This window comes from Coenobita brevimanus, chromosome 28 (genome assembly GCF_032717465.1).
Source record: "Coenobita brevimanus isolate Jiangsu-jjx chromosome 28, ASM3271746v2, whole genome shotgun sequence".
NCBI classification, from domain to species: domain Eukaryota; kingdom Metazoa; phylum Arthropoda; class Malacostraca; order Decapoda; family Coenobitidae; genus Coenobita; species Coenobita brevimanus.
Window position 1 is genome coordinate 1,904,170 of NC_136981.1, and position 16,789 is coordinate 1,920,958.

The following is a 16,789-nucleotide window of genomic DNA, read 5'->3' on the forward strand; positions in this document are numbered from 1 at the left end:
CTAGGCAGCAGTTGATGAAAATGAAAAATAATCGTTGTTTTAATCTTTATCCTGCTGCTTCTCGACGATGTTATTTAGTTTAGGGGAATGCTCTTGTGGTGAAAGGGATAATGAAGGCTATATTCTACCCCTTCAATTCGGAGAGTAGCAGTTTGAATAAAATCGTCTGTAGATATCAAGAAGAGAATAATAAGAAAATAAGGCACGTTTCGAAAGGTCTGACTCCAACTCAGCAGGTTTCCTTCGCTGAATAAATTAATTCTGCTTCAGCTTAAACAAAACATTTCGACAAGTCCATGACAAAGAAAAACTTTACTGAGATAGTTTAAACTCTAGCTACAGAAGATCTCACTAAGTATTAAAAGTAGGAGCAGGGGGAGAAAATGCAGAGGAGGAGGAGGAGGAGGAGGAGCAGGAGGAAGTAAGGAAAGTGCTGAGGAGGAAGAAGTGAGGGAATAATGTGGAGGAGGAGGAAGTGAGGAAAAAATATGGGGGAGGAGGAAGTTAGGAATAATGTGGTGGAGGAGGAAGTGAAGAAAATACGGAGGTGAGGAAAATACCAACGAGGAGGAAATATGCAATAATACCGATGAGAAGGAAATGAGGACAAAGTTGAGAAGGAGGAAGTGAGGAGAAACGCAGAGAAGGTAGAAATGCAGAGGAGGGAGTGAAGGAAAACGCACATGAAGAAGTGAAGAATAATATGGTGAAGGAGGAAGTGAGGAATAATGTGGTAGAGGAGGTGAGGAAGGGTGCACAGAAGGAGGAGGAGGAGGAGGAGGAGGAAGAAGAAGAAGTGAGGATGTGAGGAAAAATTACAATAATGAGAAAATGAAGGATATTAAAAAAAAGAAAAAAAAGAATATGAATGGAAGTGGAGGAAGAAGGAAAGGGAAGAAGAGTAGGAACGCATGAAGAGGAAGAGGAGGGGAGGAGAGATGGAGAGAAGATGAAGGGGCGGTGGCAGTAAAAAACCTAGCCTGAACTTTAACTTCTTCACAACCATGGCGTCTTTTATACTTTATCCTTGCTTTCCCCACACACTTCTTTTTAACAATATTTCGAACTGGAGAGGTTAAATACAGCCTTTGTTTACCTCTTCACTACGACAGGGTACTTCAAAGGTGAATAAAATAGTTCTGGACCAACATGAATAAAACAAAAACTCACTGAACTGAAAGGGTAAAATCGTGCTGCTTGCCTTGAGACCCACCACGGCCATGCAAGATATATACAGTAATACCACGAGACATCCTACGCGATAACATCACCTATATTTCACCTGGAAAATGCACCAGGTGGACACTAAGTTGCAGGATGTAGGTGCAAGTTTTTACTCTGAGGGCACCATAAGAGGGAGCAGCCTCCGTCGTCGCCCACACCAGCTCAACCCTGCGGCATGCGTGGCAGGTGGGCAGGTTCGGCTAGGTTAGGTTAAATTAGGCTAGGTTAGGTTAAATTGGGTTAGGCTAGGTTTGGCTATGTTAGGAGTAATTTACAACCCCAAAACTGTCCAGTCTACAACCCATGAGGCTGACCCCACAATACTTTTCCGAAAATGGTGTCGATTTCGGGCACTTCACTTAGGTTTTTCAGAAAGGTTTAGCTTAGATTAGGTTCGATTATAGTGTTAGATCAGGTGAGGAATTATTTAGATTAGGTAAGTTAAGTCAGGACTGCGTAGGTGGGGTTAGGTTGAGTTAGGTTAGTATAATTTAGGTTAAGGTAAGTTAGGATATGGTAGAGCAGGACTGGTTAGGATAAGCTAGAACAAGGCAGAGTAGGTAGGTAAGGTTAGGATAATTCAAGCTAGTGTTGGTTAGATTAGGATAAAGTGGAGTAGGATGAGTCAAGTTAGGTTAGGAATGAGGGCACCACAAGAGGGAGCATCAGAGGTCGTCCACACAAGCAAGGACGCAGCAGATGTGGCAGGTGGGCAGGATTCAGGCATGCTGGGGAGGAGGGCCACCACCACCAGCTTTCATAAGGGAATTGCTTTGAGACGTACAGGTGATTTCATAAGTCCCTAGCGGAGGCGTGAATTGCAGGGTAATCCTAAGAAACAACACAGTCCTACCACAACCCTCAGACCTGATGAAGTTCCCCAGCGGCGGTAAAATCATCTGGGGTCTGGCAGAGTAAAATGAGTGAGACATTCCAGATTTCAGGGGAGTAGTCGGAATGTTGTAGCCCCAATTCATCTAAAGTTTGAACCCCGTGGACTACAGTCTTAAACTGCCATTCTGTAGTCCACCATCTTTCTTTCAGGGGACTGGGAAATAGTTGAGGAACTGTATTACCAGGTAGTAGGCTGCCCATTTAAATTGGTGCCACCACGCGAAGACGTTTCTCTCCAGTACCAAGTTGAAGGGTTATGAGTTTCCGTTACACAGACAATTCCTTAAGAGAAACTCACAACCAATGTCATATCCGACACAATCTGCCCTCCACTGTACAGTACCATGGACTTGTGACTTCAGCCGTACACGCCTCAGGCACTTCCCTCTTCATGATCATTCAGGATAAAACAGTTTTTCATTAATATATTAATAAACTATCCTCTCATACACTCAAGATTATGATCCCTCCTATCTCCTCATCCTCATCCCCTCCTACTCTCTTCCAACAAGAACCCTCGTACCGCAAATTCCGACCATCATTCAAGCTCGTTTTCACAGGTTGTACTCGACCTGCCCTGCCTGACCACGAAACAAGTCTCATCCACTTCTGTCTGCCTATTCCATCTAATTTTTGGTCCCCCACTGAATTCCAAGGAGAGATCAGTGTTATCCGTCTTAGAGGCCAAATTTCGATGTTCATCTTCACAAAGTATACTTGCCCGATAATCTCTGTCCATCTCAGTCATTTCCTCCACCGACTGATTTACAAAGGTCATCTTATCAATTCCACCAGCTTTATAACAACTTCGGCTCGTTCGACCCATATATGTGTCGTTTATGCTTGCTATCTTCGTCCGATTTTATGCAACTTAGCGGAGATTTCTCGTATTGAATGAGTTATACATAGCCTTCATTAACCCCTTCACTATAAGCTGCATTCAAGTTAAGTGAAATCATCTGGGATTAATAATAATAATAATAATAATAATAATAATAATAATAGAGATAAATAACTAAATATAAATACATAAAAATAGGTCACCGAACAGAAGCGGCCAAAGTTACGCAGCGACAGTCAAACGACAGTGAACTGGCATGACAATCAGATTTCCCCTTAACCCTTTAATATTATATAAAGGTGCTATAGTAAAATTTCATCCAGTATATCTGTGTTCCTTTTTCATCCCCACATATAAAAAAAAAATGATACATTGCAAACAAGTGTATGAATAGTATACAGACAGGGACACGTATAGTACACGAGCACTGGGGCGTGTCATAGCTGAAAAATATAATACTAGCACACACCAAACCAACTGCTTGTGTGTGTGTGTGTGTGTGTGTGTGTGTGTGTGTGTGTGCAAACTCTCCGGCGACGGGATAACCGAACAAAGCCTTTAACACTCCCAGGAGACCATCTTCCCAACGAAAACGTCGATTGTGATCGTGCCTACCTTCTCGGAGGGAATTTGGAATGAACTCGCCTGATTACACACATCCACCCACCCACCCACGCACCCACCAACACACACCACGACAAAACCAAGGTCCAGATGCTAGTGGTAAGGTATCACTATTTCACAGAGGCCAGGCCCGCTTTAGGCACAATAGGGTAGTTAACCGATTCTCTTAAACCTACAAGAAAATAAGGGAATGAAAAGCTGCTTCTACAGTCAATATTTAATGTTAAGATGCTGACGGACGAAATATTAACTCCCCCTGTTTTGGCTTTCAGAGCTACCTTTGGCGATGATGATGATGGTGAGTGCATGAAGAGGTAGCATGGTAATGATAATTATTGGGTTTAGTATGCCTGACCGAGTGGTTGATTAAAACACCACTTAGGCGTAAGGTCCCTTGTATTCTTAAGCGTAATGTTTCGCCCATTTCAACCTGAAATGGGCGAATGTTACGCTTAAGAAAATAAAGGCTCTTACTCCTAAATGGTGTTTTAATCAACCATGAAACTTATTAGTACGTGTACCATAGGTGTCTTCGCTGTGCTCTATACCTCCCAAGTCAAGCAGTCCTATTTACGGATTATCTTCTTTGCGATGGAGAAATATATAAATAAATTAATAAAGAACGAATAAATTTAAAAAAAAATAAGTCAATAAGGCATGGAAACGACCCCAAGGATCTTCTTAGGATTTGAAGACCACATCGCGGACACATCGAACCATCCGAGATACGAAATAGGCCTGTAGTAAAAGATCCTTAGTTTTATCATCATCAGGTTTAATGAAGACAGATGGACTGACTAGGTGGTTTACGTAAGGTAGGGGAGACGTGAGGGAATGCTGGGGTATGGAGTAAGGAAGGCAGCTTGTGAGGGTGGTGGGTGAGGGAGGGAGACACGAGGGGTGAAAGATCTCATAAACCCACACCATACTTCTATACACTGCCACTCTGTCCTACTACACCTCTACCTCTAAGGGAATGCTGGGGAGAGGTGTGTAGGGGACAGAGCGTGAGGTTGGCGTGTGAGGTGGAGAGACGATAACATGTGAAGAATCTCATACGCCCACACTATACAGCTAAATACTACAGCTATCTTACTGCACTTATCTATACCCTCTAAACTACAACCCTATCCCACTAAACCTGTACTCTCTCCAGTACCACTATATCCTACCATACCTATACAGCCATATTGGGGATGGGGAATGAAGACAATAGCATCTATACACCACCACTATCTTAACACACCTTTCTATACCTTCTACACTAATTAACAATCCCGTCACACATACACATCCAGTGTACCTTTTACACTATCATTATACGCTACACTCATACAGCGTTTGTGGGTGGTTGGCGAGTTAGGCTGAAATCTCTCGTAAACCCACATCAATCATTTATATATACAACCAAATAAAAATCATTTCCTTTAGCTTAAATTTCGTGCTGAAGAGAAGCTAATGAGTCTTGTATTCTAGGAGGCAAAAGGAAACTTCATAACACCTCATCCGTAGCGATTTATTTTACCTATTACACCTAAGCATTCTCCTGCATGTTATTTATATTGTCTTCACATCGATATAGTCTGCATCAGTAGCATACAAGAGGATAATAAGGTGCTATGTGCAGAATAAGTCGCTAGGGAAGAGGTATTAGGAAATCTCCAAAGCCACTGAATATAACCCCTCCAGTACTAAAAACTCTCTCTCAAGTTTATTAAAATTAAGACAAAATTATTTCCACAATATTTTCGCCATTAGTATTTCGGCCTGAGCCTCTGCCGGTACCGCTAATTAGTTGGATGGAAAATTCTCATTATGAAGCTAAGTATCTCGTTAATATTTAAATGACTCTGACGCGGTTTTCAATTACTGAGCTTACACAACTTGTTATACGCTCGGTCAGTTGACTTGATAAATTGCTGGTAACAAAGTATAATAATGTCCCGAGAAAAAATATTATATTTTTCATTCCACTAAAAATATTTGCCTTTGTTCTTCAAAAATGCGGGATTTGCTTACCTTAGAAATATACTCTATTTATTCCTCAGATAGACAGATAGATAGATAGACAGACAGATAGATGGATATAATATCTATCGTTGTTTATATCTGTTTCGTTCCTCAAAGGTTTCCAGTCGTAAAATACAGTACTATACTGTTTTTCATTCCTCAGTCATAATATAATGTTTTTCTCCCTGAACGCAGTATTATTATGTTTTTCTCTCCTAAAACAGCCATTAAATTATAGAGGTATATTTTTTGGGGGGTAAACGTCAGGCAAAGCGGTGTGTACTGTGTTTTACCTTCCTCGGCCAGAGTAGGTCTTCCCTAAGCTTAATGTAAGTGAATGGTTTATGCTCAGTATAAAAGGATGTCCGCAAGCTTAGCAAGTTTATCGAGATTGTTTCTATGTCTTCAGTTCTGGTAGGTCTCTGCTTGGCTGAATAAAATCAACTTGCGTGAGTATCAGGAAAGTGAAAAAGATATCCTCCGCTTCAAAGCATTCTTCTTTCTTCTTCGCCATGCTATTATTATTATTATTATTATTATTATTATTACAATTATTATTATTATTATTATTATTATTGGTGGAGGTGGTAGTAGCAGTATTAGTAGTAATAATAATAATAATAATAATAATAATAAATGACTGCAGTGAAGACTAATTTCCTTTCACCTTAACTTGGGTCTAGATTTTCGTCATTCTGGAGATTATTTCACGTAGCTCAGTGGCAAAAAAGACAATACTATGGCTCTATATAATGTTTACTACACTTATTTCGTGACTTGAACCACATTGCACCATTAATCACTTGTTACACGTGAACATTCAGGATGGAAAGCTGGAAATTTTAGACCAATGTAAACAGAGACTAAACTGCTGTAAAAATTAGTTAATCACTTTAGTGCGGCAAAGTCTTTTATTCCATATACCTGGGATTATATCATATTTTGGAGAGACTTTTCCAATTAGAGAGCGTCATTATAGCAATCATTATTCTATTCAGTAATATAGGCCTTTGGTAAGCTCAGTAAAATAGCCTCGATATATAAAAAGGAAAATGAAAAGAAAAACTTAAAAAGGCGTGTCCGTATGAATAGATATAGCGTCTTTATAATTCAGGTCTCAGTACCGGTAATCAGCTAAAACTATCAAATTAATCCTGAGTGAGACAGCTTTAACATGTATTTGGTATGGACGGTGAGTATTAGTGGCGATGCGGTGACATGTGAAAAAGGATATGACATGTACGAGGACTGCTGAGAGAGAGAGAGAGAGAGAGAGAGAGAGAGAGATTAACTTACCGAGAAGGTGCGGTAAAATTTCTCCGGCATGAACAGTCGGTACGGGTGCTTTATGCTGGCTCCGACCTTGAAACCGAAGGCGGGGAAGCCATCGAAACCCGTGACGAAGTACTGGGTGGAGGGGTCGGCGAAGGGCACCTCGATGGCCTGCAACAAGTCCAGCTCCTGTAGGGCATCTGGAAGGGGAGGCAAAAAAAAATAATAATAATAATCAGCAAAAATCAGTATCTTCTCCATCGTTATCGTTGTTACTTTCATCCTCTCTCTCTCTCTCTCTCTCTCTAAATACCATCATCATTATCACCATCATCACTTTACTAGGCGCTCTGGAAGCACACTTTTATCCTAGACTGAAGTTTAGTAAAATCATCCTCTTCATCAGGGAATATGGACGGGCAAACTAAATTAATCTGGAACTTCAGCAAAAATCAGCCCCGTTTTCATCATCCTCAGGAAATCTAGAAGGATACATACAGCATAGATGGAACTCAGAAGCCTCATCATCAACGACATCACCGTCACTATAATCAACATCATCATTTCTATCGGGGACACCTGAATGACAAACCAAGCTCGGGTGGAATTTCATAAACATCATCTCACATTCTACCCCATTACACTCTGCCTCATCGGTAGTAAATATCGACGATAGAAGAACTGGGTCTTGATCTTTCGTCATCCTCTTGACAAATATAGCTAACTCTTATACAATAACGTTAGTTGAAAGGAAATACCAATGCGTTAAAGATTATTATGTGCTCGCTGATCTGTAATAATTAACACACACACACACACACACACACACACACACACGAAAGAAACAGATCAATGATTTTCTCCATACAAAGGGCTGAATCGCATTACGGCTGTCTGTGTGAGTGTAAGTAGCTTAGATATCAACACTTTTTAGAATTATCACAAGAAAAATATTATCCCAGAAGAGTACGTGCACAATCTGCCATTTTATCAACCGTGTACCCTTCCCCTCGGCGACTGTATGATGGATTACACAGACGAATCATTGTTGCTTCTGAGACTGGGAGACACGACGGAACAACTCTACAAACATGCATGACTGGCGCTTTGGTATCACAGAAATCTAATCCCCTGGTGGACGGATGCTCGTCTGTCTTCCATGTGGAGAGTTCAGTTCCTCTCCACAGACTCAAATTTCACCATCTTCTCATCTATAATCCCTTAGTCTTAAACCACAAATTGACAAGTTACGTATTTCCTCCACCTAACGTTAGAGGATATTTACTGGGCAATATATTGTAGAGCCTCCTGAGATCTGAGGTATATAATCTCTTTCAACATATCTCCCCAAACTCCAATGACCTAGTACATCTCAAGTCACTTTCCTAACCCCGCACAAAATTAAAATCAGTCTTCATCACTTCCACTAGTATAATGACGTTTTTATTTCAGATCTTCCACATACAATATCTCTCCATCAGCCACATTCCCTCATACAGACAGATGCACTCGCTGATGCCAGTCCTGAATATGACAACTCACTTTTTCCTTTTCTCAGCCACTCTTCCCAGAAATGAATCCTCCAACTCTCTCTCTCTCTCTCTCTCTCTCTCTCTCTCTCTCTCTCTCTTACACACACACACACACACACACACACACACACACACACAAACACACAAAGCCAGCCCCGTACGTCGTCATCAAATCCTTCATGTATCCAAGCCTCCTATCTCGTATACCATCACACATCCACTATCATATTATATCATTACACACATTCGCCTTCCTCATTACACACACACACACACACACACACACACACACACACACACAACACACGCACACACACTAGATGACACCCTTCCCATTTTCAGCCTCTTTTTCAGTACTCTCATTCAGTAACGTCCCTTTATACAGAGGCGCAGATTATAATCATTCCTTAATCTGTATTGCCCTCTGCACTCAGTCTTCAATTCGTCACCTTCTTTAAGCCAATGGAGTGTCTTTTCCACTTCATTTTAACTGTTGTTAGTGATGGCTCTATCCAATTTAAGGGACACCTAACTAGTGAAGAGTATAATGGAGTGTGTATCAATCTTATAGCCTGCAGATCGAAAAGCCTCCCCAAAGCTGAATAAAATCGCCAGAAAGTAGCCGGAATAAAATTGATAAATGTACGTCATTGTAGTGTCAGGGCAATCGAAATGAAGAGAACCTGAGACTGACTTGTGTTAGCTTAATTTATTCTGCCAGGGACAGTTTTTTGCAGCTCCCTCTTTCCCGTATGATTAAAAAAACAGAAAAAAGAAGAAAATGTCAATACCACACATATCAAAAGTCACCTGTCAGTGTTTATTAGATAGGAGTGAATTGCGTGATTTTTTCCCCGTACGTAAAAAAAAAAAAAAAAAAAAGCGAATCCCACTCATTACATCACACGTTTTCCTCACCTTGATCTCGTGCCCATCAGCTGTCAAGGAAAGCAATTATAGTATTTCCCGAGCGTCTGGCCATTTATAGACAGATTGACAGACAGACAGAAACCTTTGCAGGATCCTTTAATTTGCATGCACTATCAGGCACACGCACACATCATACCTCACATCTCATTTTTATTATATGTGTAGACGTGTAGAGAGATGATAGTCACACAGATAATATATCATCTGTTTTCTCTAATAACTTTCCATTCTCTGTTAGTGAAAATTAATGCCAGTTGTAGACACTGTGCCTAACCTTTTTCTCTCCTGCTCCATTCCTTGCGCACTGTGACCACAAGGGTGAAAAAAAGAAAAAAAAAATCGTGTTCTCCCCTCTGGATCAACATTGGGGTCGCCGGGTAAATATCTCCCTGAATTACATACACAGAGATGAAAATATTCTACCATACTGCTCTTCGCTCTCCATATAATTTTTTTTTTTTTTTAAGGTATATTGCATCCAGTAATTTACATGTACTGAGTTTGACTTTCGTTTCCCCTACTGATACTGGAAAGAACAACCTTTTCCAGGTTCCATCATTTCTGTATGTATAAAGTCAGTCCCACATATAACAGTCATTATTATACCTGCGCTTGGGAAGTCATAGTGGCTATTACACTTTGATTCGTGTGTGTGTGTGTGTGTGTGTGTGTGTGTGTGTGTGTGTGTGTGTGTGTGTGTGTGTGTGTGTGTGTGTGTGTGTACAAAACCTTTCAACCAGCTTTTTTTTTAAATCCGAACTTAATTCACATCTGTGGAAGGAATGAGGACCAACAAAAGGGATGACCGACTATTTTCGAGAAGAGAAGGTGAGAGGTCAATATCACAGGGCTAGGCCAAAGTTCAACCTGTGTGTCTGTGAATGAAGAAAACAACTGAAAACGTTTTGCTCCAATCTGAACCACATATTCTGGATGGGTTGAGGATCAGCTGAAGGGTTTTTAAGGACAATAGGTCAAAGGTCATGGTCACATGGCAAGATGAACAAAGCTCTTCTCCCTCTTTTGAAAATCTAATATGGAAAACTTATCTTCACTACCATTATTTTTTGTTTTCTGTTGACCCATTCATCACGCCTTACTTTTTTGTAACTTCTGCACCTTCCTTCAATAATCATATAAGTAAAGGCCAGTCCCACAAACCACACCTTTACCATCTTCTCTCTTTATTCTCGTACCCCACAGCCACAAAATAAAGGATGGTTTTAGGGAGGGGAAATATATACCTGTCCCCTGCTCACCCCTCGGCATCATCCTTGGGGGCGGCGGGTAATGAGGGCGATGATTACGTGCGAGCCGGAAAATAGACTATCACCTCCAGACGCAACACTACGCCGGGTGAGGCACTGCTGGAGTAGGAAATATTCGTCGAAAATTAACATGCTCAGACTCCTATGATTCACTCTCAGTTGAATAAAATCGTATGGCATCCACTGCAATAGAATACGGGAGTTGTCCTGATCATGTGAATTTTAATGATGGCAGTTTTAACGCTGATTCATATGATTTACCTTCAAATGAACAAAACCGCCTGGCAATTAGGTGGAAGAGAATATATGACTTGTTCTGACCATGAGAGGGTTGTTGTTGTCAATATTATCTCTCAGGCTCCTACGACACTAGGTATAAGATATTTACTTGAATTTTTCAACCACGGAGAAGTATGGTTACCGTGAAGAATAAAAGATTTGGTGGGCAAGGAGCTGTAAATCGCTTAGGCTGAATAAAAACCTCTGAAAGTAGGAAGAGGGATGCGTGAGTTGGGGGAAGGGCAGCATAATGGCAGAGGACAAAGCGACATGAAGGAGCTTTGTTTTGACCTCCCCTTACTGGATTAAGGAGTCTGCCTATAGATGTGTAGTTAGATAGATAAAATCAAAGTGCATTTACCATAACCTGACAGTCAACCCTAAACCCTTTCATGTTAGTTAAAGGACATGTGTCACAATGAAGGGTAAATTCGACTAGTAACCAAAGAGACTCATTCCATGACGACTCACTGAATATTATGCAACTATGACGTAATACTGAAGTTACTGGGGTGGTCTAATACCGTCTAAGGAAATCACGCAAATCACGGAACAGAAACGAGGGACCCTACCAAATCACTCGGTTTGGACGAGAAAGTTCCGGGGAAATTTCTGTTCGCGAAGACTTTCCATGACATCCCACTTGATCAGCAGGTACGAACTTTATGAGAGAGAGAGAGAGAGAGAGAGAGAGAGAGAGAGAGAGAGAGAGAGAACCTGGCGGTCAAGGGAAGCATCACTTTAGAATATCACATAGTAAACCTTGATTTAAGAAAGTTGGTGGTGCCATTTTCTCGGCTGTAAATTTATCTGTTACTAAAATACTGCTCCACATTACAGGTTTAGCGAGAATTCCTCATTACTTTGTGATAACCATGAAATAAACGCCTACACGATGGAGAAGAGGAAGATTCGAAGGCGGGGACGTTTGAAGGTCAGAAGTAGACGTTTTAATCCCTTTAGGACCACGACGTCTTTTAAAGGTGAACCAGACTGCATATCCAGGTCACAACAGGGAGAATCCAGGACCGTACAATACGATCTTTCCAGTTCCGCATGAAGAAAATCTACAACTGGCGAAATACAATGAATATCCTTTCTCTGTTAGGGCGTGTTTCTCGTAGTTCGATTATTCCGCTATGTACGAGTATTCGTCAAACTTTGGGAAGATACTTATTTCTCTGTCTGTACGTCACACATATTTTCAGGAATACTATCACTTGATCATTAATAGGATACCAGTCACCGCAACTATCTATCAGTCCATAGATAGGCTCTTTGATCCCGGAAGGGTGCCCACAAACAAAACCCCTCTGTGTTACACTCAGACTGCCCTCCTTCCATCTCACACCATCCTCACTGCTATACCTCTGCACCCCATCCCTCCATCTCATCTTCGATCTCCCCATTCACTTCACTCATACACACTGCTCTACTCAGTCTTTCATTATCTACACTCATCACACAACCAGACCATCTCGAGTAACTTTTATCACTTACCGTTCATCACAACACTGAAATATTTGAGATGAGGTGTATTAAACACATCAGCAGTCCGTACCAGCTCCACTCACGTTATCGACATTGCGTGAAGGTGTACGGGTTACATTTCATCTTTCTAGCCTCTTTCTCTCTCTCTCTCTCTCTAGCCGTATAAAACTGTATGTCGGTAGTAAGGATAAAATAATAAATTCGTTTTCGTAAGGAACGACATTAACGAACTTACCTGCCACTAACAACTTTCAAACGTAATTACAAGGTCAGGAGCACAGTAAAAAAAGAAAAAAAAAAGTAGTGCCAGGCACAACAAACCTCGCCCGACAGCAGTTATTTTACTGCTGTTAAATACTGACTCGTTTCTCCCATTTAGTATCAGTGCACAATTAACCAATTTGTGCCCAGCGTCCTCAACATAGAAAGGAACTGGGCATTTTCAAAAGTTAATAAAGGAGGAACCCCGAGGCAGGGACTCATGAGCTTCGCGACGACAAACCAATAGGCGGAGGGCAGTATACTGTACTTAGTACCCTTCCAGCAAAACCCCTCACGCAGGAACCCTGGGAGTTAATGGGTTAAAGTCTAAAGTACTGGCCCAAATGTTTTCAAGTTACGCCCTCTGAGAATCCGTGATCTTGCATTTGACCTTTCAAGGTCACTCAAGGTCAAAGGTCATGGTGCCAGTGAAAGCCCATATGAGACTTCCTATATCTTGGTAATAGTAAATACCTCTATCTTCATCGGGTTTCGAGTTATAGCCCCCTGAATATCCGTGACCTTAAGGATGATCATTCAAGGTCACTTCCGGTAAAGGCCAAGGTACCAATTAAAAACCCATATGTGATTTCCTATATGTTGGTACGAGTAAATATCTTTCGATCTTCAACCAGTTTCGAGTTATAGCCCCCTGAACATCCGTGACCCTGAGTTCGACCTTTCAAGGTCATTCAAGGTCAATGGTCGTCGTGCCAAAAGAAAACCCACATTACGAGTTCCTGTATGTTCCTTGTAGTAAATATATCTTGAACCGCTTTCAAGTTATATAGCCCCCTGAAAATGCGTGACCTTGATTTTGACCTTTCAAATCCACTTGATTACCTCCAAAATATAATCACTTTCTTTGGGGACCAGTGCCCACATATCCTGAAAGTTTCATGTAATTTCATTCAGCCGTTTTTCCGTAATGTTGCTAACAAACAAAGAAACAACCAACAAACAAACTCCACCAAAAACAATACCTCGTCAGACTCTGTCCGGGCGAGGTAAAAAAAAAAAAAAATACATGGCACTAATGAAATTTATGACCAACTTACACTTTCACCGACTGAACTTCGCCGAAATAATACCACTCGTCATGCAGCCTGTTTACACCACTACAACACACGGTGGAACCAAGTCGTGTGTTTACGTTCTACACTCTCAAGGTTACGGCAGAAGTGTATTTACCGCGTCACCTCCCCGCCACGGTCAGGAAATTGGATGTCATCGATATCGTACTCGGATCCAGGTTTATTCAGTCGCCTGTAAAGTGAGGTTTTCAATATTTCTCCTGCCCCCCACCCCCTTCCTAGGCTGAAAATATACGCTCCAGGCATCGTCAGATATCATGGCCAGATAACCAATATCCAGTTTTCATCCGCGGGGTCAATATACCAAGCTGCCGTGTAGAAATATTTCGCGACATGGACCCAATTTTAGGTGGCACAGGAGAATTCGTAGCTTCTTTTTCTCAGCGACACATTTTCTCTACTTCACCTTAACGCTCTTAATAATGACACTTTTTGTATCGATAACACACATAAGGGTACTGAAACGTGACCTTATGCGCAGATTAAATCGTTAAGTAATCTTCAAAGCTACGAACCCAATAGTAATATATTCTTACTTTGAGTGTTGTAGAGTTCTCTTCCAGTTGTCGCCAGATGATTTTATTCAGGTAATAGTGAGTTGTAGATGCGCGAGTGCTAATAATCGATCAAACCCTATACAGTGTCAACATACGATCAGTTTTGTCTGTCAGTCCAAACGAACAAATTGGATATATATATATATATATATATATATATATATATATATATATATATATATATATATATATATATATATATATATATATATATATATATATATATATTAGAACTTTCTCAGAGGGATTAAAGAAACAGCATATATCACAGAAAGATAAGGGCAGGGCCCCTCGTCAGAGAGCAGTAACGTCATCTAGCCACCTCAACAAACTAAAACTGAGGAAACACGCCCACCATACAGGCTTATATCCAAGAATGTTAGATTAAAAATAGAAAAGTCAAATGTCAAAGAGTGGGCAAACTTCATTTAACCAATCTCCGTCATTAAAGTTCAAGAACATAAGGAAACACGGTGGGAATAATGTACTTTACGTTTCTTGACTAGCACGAACAGACCTTCTTTTTCGTACTGGTACTGTGTTTGGTACTATGCATCTAAGGATTACTTGTGCGACAACAGTATCACACTAGTATATTATTTCACAGTTAGATTTAGTTAGCTTAGGAGAGTCATGTCACTGGATTCAGCCATAATAGCCACCATACCAAAATGTGTGTGTGTGTGTGTGTGTGTGTGTGTGTGTGTGTGTGTGTGTGTGTGTGTGTGTGCGATCATTCAGTGTCTACAGTGTTGGTGCTACAAGCTGGTTCATGGAAACATTAAAAAATTAGTATGATCCATTGAGTCTTACATTTATATGGTACCTTCTTGTTTGGATATGAATATTCTGTGTATTGATTTATTTACCTGTCGAGCGTACCTACACAGTACATGCTTTCCTTCCGTTGTACTCTATTTCTAGCAGTGTATTTCTTATTCAAAGTGAATTAGGGATATACTGTGTATCTTACAAACACACACACACACACACACACACACACACACACACACACACACACACACACACACACACACACACCTCTATCTTTCTCTCAATCTATATACATATATAAATACATACAGTACGTACATATAGAAAGATTCATGGACAGATAGACATACCAGTCCTTTATTACCCCATCAGGAATTCAGGGACCCTGGGCTGTGCTACTTAACACACATATTTAAAAGAAGAGAGTGGGTAGTCGCTCTTCGCTGAGCGGCATTATGTGAGCAGTAACCCTCAATCTCCTTTTTGGGCCAGTTTTGAACGAAGATCCTCAACTCAAGAGACCATCAGGGGTCCATTTGATTGTATGGTTACGAACGAGCACAGTTAAAATCATTACTGGATTACAAGAAAACATTCGGCTTGTCACTCAGGGTAAAGTCACCTGAAGTTGCTACTGTATCAGTTGTCTGGATGGTAGGTACCTCCACCCAACACTGATATACATGCTTATGTAAGGTTCTTGAATAACCAGCTTTGTACTCTCTTTCTCCTTGTGTCTCATACGTGCAAAAAAAGCATCTTGTACCATTAGCATTCTCGCTTGACCGAGTTCTAATTGGTGGCGTGTTAATGTCCTCCTCAGACCCAGTATCTTTTACCTCTTGTAATCTGGTGTGCATAAATCATAATACATTCTCTCAACTTCAGCTTCGATTTACAGAATGGTTGTAACAGTAAAAAGAAATATTGCGCAAAACCTTCAACTTAGACAAAGTTTGCAGTGGAAAGGAGAAATATCTGGCGTTAGCTAGTGTAAAACAGATATCATATTTCAACTCTTAGGACGTGTCCACACCAAGTGCATGCTGGCACTGGCAGGTGCGGGGTGGGAATTTTATTTAACCGTAACCTATAAAAGTGGCCCCATGGAAGCGGAAGGGTACGGGCGAGGCCCTTAGCTTTCGGTTCCTTGTTCCTAAAATAAAGAAGAAAAAGAAAGAGAGTCACCTGAGCCACGGAGGACTGGGTGAGTAGTGTGACAGTGTGGTGTGGAGTGGGAGTGACAGTGGTGGACATAACAATGCCTCCCATCGTCACGGGCGTCACACTCACAATACTGGGCAGGGTTCGCTATGTCAGGCTGGAGGTTCTGTGCTCCCGTAATGATATGCAACACTGTACCTCTGACACACGACCCTACATCTCTATCTGTGTGTGTGTGTGTGTGTGTGTGTGTGTGTGTGTGTGTGTGTGTGTGTGTGTGTGTGTTGTAATTTGTATATTAAAGCCTTTCTGTTTGATTGATATGAAAGGAAATAAATACAATATTCCAATAATATTCCTCAATACTTTCTTGTTCATAATCGGGTAAATTTAATTTTTACCCTATACATAACGTCTTCTTTTATGGATGCTGTGTAGTAAATGGGAAGTATTCTCACTACTGTTTTGAGTCAGTTTAAGGAAAGCATTACTGATATTCTGAAGGACAGGGCAAGGAAAAGCTATGCTTTTAATGCCTAATTCCAATGCTGGAACGCCTTCACATGGTGGCACC

The 16,789-nt window shown here is 41.0% G+C and overlaps 1 protein-coding gene across 1 annotated transcript in view; it reads right to left on the reverse strand.

The window, feature by feature from the left end:
* LOC145394785 (uncharacterized) overlaps positions 1-7,039 on the reverse strand; it is a 259,600-nt gene extending 252,561 nt beyond the window's left edge. Inside the window, exon 1 of the mRNA XM_080268565.1 lies at positions 6,890-7,039. Coding sequence (XP_080124691.1) covers positions 6,890-6,919 — 30 coding nt within the window. The 5' untranslated portion in view covers positions 6,920-7,039. The remainder of the gene's footprint in view (positions 1-6,889) is intronic.
* Between the last annotated feature and the right edge of the window lie 9,750 nt (positions 7,040-16,789).